Source organism: Oncorhynchus kisutch, unplaced genomic scaffold, assembly GCF_002021735.2.
Source record: "Oncorhynchus kisutch isolate 150728-3 unplaced genomic scaffold, Okis_V2 scaffold2879, whole genome shotgun sequence".
Classification (NCBI taxonomy): domain Eukaryota; kingdom Metazoa; phylum Chordata; class Actinopteri; order Salmoniformes; family Salmonidae; genus Oncorhynchus; species Oncorhynchus kisutch.
In genome coordinates, this window is record NW_022264824.1 from 225001 (window position 1) to 235000 (window position 10000).

Consider the following 10000-nt stretch of genomic DNA (forward strand, 5'->3'; position numbering starts at 1 on the left):
AACAGACCTTTACTAGTCCTGTACTAACAGACCTTTACTAGTCCTGTACTAACAGACCTTTACTAGTCCTGTACTAACAGAGCTTTACTAGTCCTGTACTAACAGACCTTTACTAGTCCTGTACTAACAGACCTTTACTAGTCCTGTACTAACAGACCTTTACTAGTCCTGTATTAACAGACCTTTACTAGTCCTGTATTACTAGTCCTGTATTAACAGACCTTTACTAGTCCTGTATTAACAGACCTTTACTAGTCCTGTATTAACAGACCTTTACTAGTCCTGTATTAACAGACCTTTACTAGTCCTGTATTAACAGACCTTTACTAGTCCTGTATTAACAGACCTTTACTAGTCCTGTATTACTAGTCCTGTATTAACAGACCTTTACTAGTCCTGTATTACTAGTCCTGTATTAACAGACCTTTACTAGTCCTGTACTAACAGACCTTTACTAGTCCTGTACTAACAGAGCTTTACTAGTCCTGTACTAACAGACCTTTACTAGTCCTGTACTAACAGACCTTTACTAGTCCTGTACTAACAGACCTTTACTAGTCCTGTATTAACAGACCTTTACTAGTCCTGTATTACTAGTCCTGTATTAACAGACCTTTACTAGTCCTGTATTAACAGACCTTTACTAGTCCTGTATTAACAGACCTTTACTAGTCCTGTACTAACAGAGCTTTACTAGTCCTGTATTAACAGACCTTTACTAGTCCTGTATTAACAGACCTTTACTAGTCCTGGACTATCAGACCTTTACTAGTCCTGTATTAACAGACCTTTACTAATCCTGTATTAACAGACCTTTACTAGTCCTGTACTAACAGACCTTTACTAGTCCTGTACTAACAGACCTTTACTAGTCCTGTATTAACAGACCTTTACTAGTCCTGTATTACTAGTCCTGTATTAACAGACCTTTACTAGTCCTGTACTAACAGAGCTTTACTAGTCCTGTACTAACAGACCTTTACTAGTCCTGTATTACTAGTCCTGTATTAACAGACCTTTACTAGTCCTGTATTAACAGACCTTTACTAGTCCTGTATTAACAGACCTTTACTAGTCCAGTATTACTAGTCCTGTATTAACAGACCTTTACTAGTCCTGTATTAACAGACCTTTACTAGTCCTGTATTACTAGTCCTGTACTAACAGACCTTTACTAGTCCTGTATTAACAGACCTTTACTAGTCCTGTATTACTAGTCCTGTACTAACAGACCTTTACTAGTCCTGTATTACTAGTCCTGTACTAACAGACCTTTACTAGTCCTGTATTAACAGACCTTTACTAGTCCTGTATTACTAGTCCTGTACTAACAGACCTTTACTAGTCCTGTACTAACAGACCTTTACTAGTCCTGTATTAACAGACCTTTACTAGTCCTGTATTACTAGTCCTGTATTAACAGACCTTTACTAGTCCTGTATTACAGACCTTTACTAGTCCTGTACTAACAGACCTTTACTAGTCCTGTACTAACAGACCTTTACTAGTCCTGTACTAACAGACCTTTACTAGTCCTGTACTAACAGACCTTTACTAGTCCTGTACTAACAGAGCTTTACTAGTCCTGTACTAACAGACCTTTACTAGTCCTGTACTAACAGACCTTTACTAGTCCTGTACTAACAGACCTTTACTAGTCCTGTATTAACAGACCTTTACTAGTCCTGTATTACAGACCTTTACTAGTCTGTATTAACAGACCTTTACTAGTCCTGTATTAACAGACCTTTACTAGTCCTGTATTAACAGACCTTTACTAGTCCTGTATTAACAGACCTTTACTAGTCCTGTATTAACAGACCTTTACTAGTCCTGTATTAACAGACCTTTACTAGTCCTGTATTAACAGACCTTTACTAGTCCTGTATTAACAGACCTTTACTAGTCCTGTATTACTAGTCCTGTATTAACAGACCTTTACTAGTCCTGTATTACTAGTCCTGTATTAACAGACCTTTACTAGTCCTGTACTAACAGACCTTTACTAGTCCTGTACTAACAGAGCTTTACTAGTCCTGTACTAACAGACCTTTACTAGTCCTGTACTAACAGACCTTTACTAGTCCTGTACTAACAGACCTTTACTAGTCCTGTATTAACAGACCTTTACTAGTCCTGTATTACTAGTCCTGTATTAACAGACCTTTACTAGTCCTGTATTAACAGACCTTTACTAGTCCTGTATTAACAGACCTTTACTAGTCCTGTACTAACAGAGCTTTACTAGTCCTGTATTAACAGACCTTTACTAGTCCTGTATTAACAGACCTTTACTAGTCCTGGACTATCAGACCTTTACTAGCCCTGTATTAACAGACCTTTACTAATCCTGTATTAACAGACCTTTACTAGTCCTGTACTAACAGACCTTTACTAGTCCTGTACTAACAGACCTTTACTAGTCCTGTATTAACAGACCTTTACTAGTCCTGTATTACTAGTCCTGTATTAACAGACCTTTACTAGTCCTGTACTAACAGAGCTTTACTAGTCCTGTACTAACAGACCTTTACTAGTCCTGTATTACTAGTCCTGTATTAACAGACCTTTACTAGTCCTGTATTAACAGACCTTTACTAGTCCTGTATTAACAGACCTTTACTAGTCCAGTATTACTAGTCCTGTATTAACAGACCTTTACTAGTCCTGTATTACTAGTCCTGTACTAACAGACCTTTACTAGTCCTGTATTAACAGACCTTTACTAGTCCTGTATTACTAGTCCTGTACTAACAGACCTTTACTAGTCCTGTATTACTAGTCCTGTACTAACAGACCTTTACTAGTCCTGTATTACTAGTCCTGTACTAACAGACCTTTACTAGTCCTGTATTACTAGTCCTGTACTAACAGACCTTTACTAGTCCTGTATTACTAGTCCTGTACTAACAGACCTTTACTAGTCCTGTATTACTAGTCCTGTACTAACAGACCTTTACTAGTCCTGTATTACTAGTCCTGTACTAACAGACCTTTACTAGTCCTGTATTACTAGTCCTATACTAACAGACCTTTACTAGTCCTGTATTACTAGTCCTGTACTAACAGACCTTTACTAGTCCTGCTTTACTAGTCCTATACTAACAGACCTTTACTAGTCCTGTATTACTAGTCCTGTACTAACAGACCTTTACTAGTCCTGTATTAACAGACCTTTACTAGTCCTATACTAACAGACCTTTACTAGTCCTGTATTACTAGTCCTGTACTAACAGACCTTTACTAGTCCTATACTAACAGACCTTTACTAGTCCTGTATTACTAGTCCTGTACTAACAGACCTTTACTAGTCCTATACTAACAGACCTTTACTAGTCCTGTATTACTAGTCCTGTACTAACAGACCTTTACTAGTCCTGTATTAACAGACCTTTACTAGTCCTATACTAACAGACCTTTACTAGTCCTGTATTACTAGTCCTGTATTAACAGACCTTTACTAGTCCTGTATTACTAGTCCTGTACTAACAGACCTATATAGACGTCTGCAATGCTTTCTTCTTCCCCATAGGGCTCTGGTCTAAAGTAGTGCACTATATATAGGGAATAGGGTGCCATAGGGCTCTGGTCTAAAGTAGTGAACTATATATAGGGAATAGGGTGCCATAGGGCTCTGGTCTAAATTAGTGCACTATATGGGGAATAGGGTGCCATAGGGTTCTGGTCTAAAGTAGTGCACTATATATAGGGAATAGGGTGCCATAGGGCTCTGGTCTATAGTAGTGCACTATATAGGGAATAGGGTGGCATAGGGCTCTGGTCTAAAGTAGTGCACTATATATGGAATAGGGTGCCATAGGGCTCTGGTCTAAAGTAGTGCACTCTTTAGAGAATAGGGTGCCATAGGGCTCTGGTCTAAAGTAGTGCACTCTTTAGAGAATAGGGTGCCGTTTAGGATTTAGCCATTCTCTCACAACAGTAATTCCTAGTCAGATAAATGATTTCACACACACAATATAATCTACCGAGATCTGCTGTTAGACACAAGGACCACTGAACTAACATCATTCTATAGGGGTCACACTATAATCTACAGAGATCTGCTGGGTCCTATAGTTAGATACAAGGACCACTGAACTAACATCATTCTATAGGGGTCACACTATAATCTACAGAGATCTGCTGTGTCCTATAGTTAGATACAAGGACCGCTGAACTAACATCATTCTATAGGGTCACACTATAATCTACAGAGATCTGCTGTGTCCTATAGTTAGATACAAGGACCGCTGAACTAACATCATTCTATAGGGTAGAAACTATAATCTACCGAGATCTGCTGTTAGACACAAGGACCACTGAACTAACATCATTCTATAGGGTCACACTATAATCTACAGAGATCTGCTGTGTCCTATAGTTAGATACAAGGACCACTGAACTAGCATCATTCTATAGGGTCACACTATAATCTACAGAGATCTGCTGTGTCCTATAGTTAGATACAAGGACCACTGAACTAGCATCATTCTATAGGGTCACACTATAATCTACAGAGATCTGCTGTGTCCTATAGTTAGATACAAGGACCACTGAACTAGCATCATTCTATAGGGTCACACTATAATCTACAGAGATCTGCTGTGTCCTATAGTTAGACACAAGGACCACTGAACTAGCATCATTCTATAGGGGTCACACTATAATCTACAGAGATCTGCTGTGTCCTATAGTTAGATACAAGGACCACTGAACTAGCATCATTCTATAGGGGTCACACTATAATCTACAGAGATCTGCTGTGTCCTATAGTTAGATACAAGGACCACTGAACTAGCATCATTCTATAGGGGTCACACTATAATCTACAGAGATCTGCTGTGTCCTATAGTTAGATACAAGGACCACTGAACTAACATCATTCTATAGGGGTCACACTATCATCTACAGAGATCTGCTGTGTCCTATAGTTAGATACAAGGACCACTGAACTACCGTCATAAAAGGTGACAGACGTGTTGATTATTGTTTTCCTCTGAAACTGGCAGTCTTCTCTAATTGCGTTGTGTATCCAGGCCTTAACTTTCCCTGTCTCTCGTTCCTTCCGCCCCGTCTGCCCACCCAACTGTCTACCTGTCTCCTCAATGATTGATTTACCCCTAAAAAAAACTATGATTAACGCATTCTCTGAAATGCGTTGGTTTTACCAATAATATATGAAATTTTCAAAACAAACTTTTCTATTGTCCTATCAAGAGTTGCCAAATGCATCTTTCCATCCTCTCTCTCCTCAGTGGTGACCTGCCCTCCGCCTCCTCCCATCCACAACGGGCTCGTGGAGGGCTCCGTGTTTGAGTGGGGTACCAGCGTGAGCTACAGCTGCCTGCCCGGGTACGAGCTCTCCTTCCCGGCTATCCTCACCTGTGTGGGCCTGGGCTCCTGGAGAGGAGATCTGCCTCAGTGTCTGCGTGAGTCAACACAACAAACACCTTCATGTTTTAAAGATACGGGTTTCAACTCTACAAAGAGGTTAGGAGATACAGGTTTCCAACTCTACAAAGAGGTTAGGAGATACAGGTTTCCAACTCTGTACAAAGAGGTTAGGAGATACAGGTTTCCAACTCTACAAAGAGGTTAGGAGATACAGGTTTCCAACTCTACAAAGAGGTTAGGAGATACAGGTTTCCAACTCTACAAAGAGGTTAGGAGATACAGGTTTCCAACTCTACAAAGAGGTTAGGAGATACAGGTTTCCAACTCTACAAAGAGGTTAGGAGATACAGGTTTCCAACTCTACAAAGAGGTTAGGAGATACAGGTTTCCAACTCTGTACAAAGTGGTTTATAGAGGTACAGGTTTCCAACACATAGATAATAATAATAATTAATATATAATTAAAAATAATAAATAATAAAAATAATTAATATATATTTAATAATAGTAATTAATAAGTAATAATAATAATTAATATAATAATTAATATAATAATTAATATAATAATTAATATAATAATTAATAAACAATTAACAGATAATTTATAATAATAATTAATATATATTTAATAATAGTAATTAATAAGTAATAATAATAATTAATATAATAATTAATAAACAATTAACAGATAATTTATAATAACAATTAATATAACAATTAATAAACAATGAACAGATAATTTATAATAATAATTAATATAATAATTAATATAACAATTAGTAATGATAATTAATTTAATACTTAATAATAATAATTCATTTTGTGTCCCTTTCTTGTATCTTAACCAACAACAGCATCGCCAACAGGTGCATAAATTCACACCAATCACAAACTATAGCAGACAACAGCATCACCAACTATAGCAGACAACAGCATCACCAACATAAATACACACCAATCACCAACTATAGCAGACAACAGCATCACCAACAGGTGCATATATACACACCAATCACAAACTATAGCAGACAACAGCATCACCAACATAAATACACACCAATCACCAACTATAGCAGACAACAGCATCACCAACAGGTGCATATATACACACCAATCACAAACTATAGCAGACAACAGCATCACAAACTATAGCAGACAACAGCATCACCAACTATAGCAGACAACAGCATCACCAACAGGTGCATATATACACACCAATCACAAACTATAGCAGACAACAGCATCACAAACTATAGCAGACAACAGCATCACCAACTATAGCAGACAACAGCATCACCAACTATAGCAGACAACAGCATCACCAACTATAGCAGACAACAGCATCACCAACAGGTGCATATATACACACCAATCACAAACTATAGCAGACAACAGCATCACCAACTATAGCAGACAACAGCATCACCAACTATAGCAGACAACAGCATCACCAACTATAGCAGACAACAGCATCACCAACTATAGCAGACAACCGCATCACCAACAGGTGCATATATACACACCAATCACAAACTATAGCAGACAACAGCATCACCAACAGGTGCATATATACACACCAATCACAAACTATAGCAGACAACAGCATCACCAACTATAGCAGACAACAGCATCACCAACATAAATACACACCAATCACAAACTGTAGCAGACAACACATGGATACAGTTCCTAATTCAGATCGTAAATTATTCTGGTGGGAATGAATGATTTCTGGGCTCTGCCGGTTTTGTGAAGATGGACTCTGTATCGGCGGCCTGATGGTAGGAGCTGGTACTCCTGGTTGAGTGGATGTGATAGTTCGGTGGCAACTGCCATGTCATATTGTTCCTGAGATGTTCAACTCTGTCCAAACACATAGATTGCCATGGTATAGTGTTTCTGAGATGTTCAACTCTGTCCAAACACATAGATTGCCATGGTATAGTGTTTCTGAGATGTTCAACTCTGTCCAAACACATAGATTGCCATGATATAGTGTTTCTGAGATGTACAAAGAGGTAGATTGCATATTGTACTGTATAAAAACAGCATGTTGTCTTCTATATTGTGATGAATAAGAGGCTTGCTACAACAGCAAAGCTGAGAGATTTGAGATGATTAACAACGGGACAAAGTGCTGACCATGTAAATCCTGCTTTCTCTATTATCCCCCGTAGATTGGTTCTACTAAGTCAAGTACAGAGCCAATACAGAGCTGGGTCTTTACACTGCTGAATATAGAGATTAACACCACAGCAGTACAGTACAGTACAGTACAGAGCCAATACAGAGCTGGGTCTTTACACTGCTGAATATAGAGATTAACACCACAGCAGTAAAGTACAGAGCCAATACAGAGCTGGGTCTTTACACTGCTGAATATAGAGATTAACACCACAGCAGTACAGTACAGAGCCAATACAGAGCTGGGTCTTTACACTGCTGAATATAGAGATTAACACCACAGCAGTACAGTACAGAGCCAATACAGAGCTGGGTCTTTACACTGCTGAATATAGAGATTAACACCACAGCAGTACAGTACAGTACAGAGCCAATACAGAGCTGGGTCTTTACACTGCTGAATATAGAGATTAACACCACAGCAGTACAGTACAGAGCCAATACAGAGCTGGGTCTTTACACTGCTGAATATAGAGATTAACACCACAGCAGTACAGTACAGAGCCAATACAGAGCTGGGTCTTTACACTGCTGAATATAGAGATTAACACCACAGCAGTACAGTACAGAGCCAATACAGAGCTGGGTCTTTACACTGCTGAATATAGAGATTAACACCACAGCAGTACAGTACAGAGCCAATACAGAGCTGGGTCTTTACACTGCTGAATATAGAGATTAACACCACAGCAGTACAGTACAGAGCCAATACAGAGCTGGGTCTTTACACTGCTGAATATAGAGATTAACACCACAGCAGTACAGTACAGAGCCAATACAGAGCTGGGTCTTTACACTGCTGAATATAGAGATTAACACCACAGCAGTACAGTACAGTACAGAGCCAATACAGAGCTGGGTCTTTACACTGCTGAATATAGAGATTAACACCACAGCAGTACAGTACAGAGCCAATACAGAGCTGGGTCTTTACACTGCTGAATATAGAGATTAACACCACAGCAGTATAGGGTAATACCACTAGATTAACACCACAGCAGTACAGTACAGGGTAATACCACTAGATTAACACCACAGCAGTACAGTACAGGGTAATACCACTGGATTAAACACCACAGCAGTACAGTACAGGGTAATACCACTAGATTAACACCACAGCAAGTACAGTACAGGGTAATACCACTAGATTAACACCACAGCAGTACAGTACAGGGTAATACCACTAGATTAACACCACAGCAGTACAGTACAGTATAGGGTAATAACACTAGATTAACACCACAGCAGTACAGTACAGGGTAATACCACTAGATTAACACCACAGCAGTACAGTACAGGGTAATACCACTGGATTAACACCACAGCAGTACAGTACAGGGTAATACCACTAGATTAACACCACAGCAGTACAGTACAGGGTAATACCACTAGATTAACACCACAGCAGTACAGTACAGTATAGGGTAATAACACTAGATTAACACCACAGCAGTACAGTACAGGGTAATACCACTAGATTAACACCACAGCAGTACAGTACAGGGTAATACCACTGGATTAACACCACAGCAGTACAGTACAGGGTAATACCACTAGATTAACACCACAGCAGTACAGTACAGGGTAATACCACTAGATTAACACCATAGCGGTACAGTACAGGGTAATACCACTAGATTAAAACCACAGCAGTACAGTACAGAACAGGGTAATACCACTAGATTAACACCACAGCAGTACAGTACAGGGTAATACCACTAGATTAACACCACAGCAGTACAGTACAGGGTAATACCACTAGATTAACACCACAGCAGTACAGTATAGGGTAATACCACTAGATTAACACCACAGCAGTACAGTACAGTACAGTACAGGGTAATACCACTAGATTAACACCACAGCAGTACAGTATAAGGTAATAACACCACTAGATCCCTCATTCTCCCATCTGCACTCATCTTATAATATTGCTAAAGATAGAGGTACATCTTCTCTACTACGCAACATCATCAACAACAACAACAACAACATCTCTGCAGTTCACTTGTCCAACAGGGTTATAGAGAGTAGCGTTCTCTCAAATGGCACTGACAGGGCTCTGGGTCAAATCTAGTGCACTTTATAGGGAATAGGGTCCCATTTGGGACTCGAGCCTAGGATTCTAACAATTCTACAACTGTCTGGCATCTCTCTGCATGTATACTGATAACTGGGAAGAATAGAACATTCACCAAGGGAAAAAAGTTAGGAGACTCCGAGCCTGAGTCCACAGGCGGGTTTAACACCGGGCCTATTTGTTATGCACAGCCAGTTCTGGCCCCCAGCCGTCCATCCCATCTACGCTGTATTTCTATAAAACAGAAGGTTATCACTGAGGCTGCCGCTCACAGCCGTGACAAATGGCCCTTTTTCACCTTTTTGGTCCTTAACATTCTAGAATGCCAGTGGAATGTTGAGA

At 39.5% G+C, this 10000-nt stretch overlaps 1 protein-coding gene across 1 annotated transcript in view; it reads left to right on the plus strand.

Annotated features, from left to right (window-relative positions):
* The window catches only part of LOC116370990 (CUB and sushi domain-containing protein 3-like), a gene marked incomplete at its 5' end in the record, with an annotated part of 257751 nt that overhangs the window by 195579 nt on the left and 52172 nt on the right, over nt 1-10000 (plus strand). The window contains one exon of the mRNA XM_031819925.1: nt 5256-5429. Coding sequence (XP_031675785.1) covers nt 5256-5429 — 174 coding nt within the window. The remainder of the gene's footprint in view (nt 1-5255; nt 5430-10000) is intronic.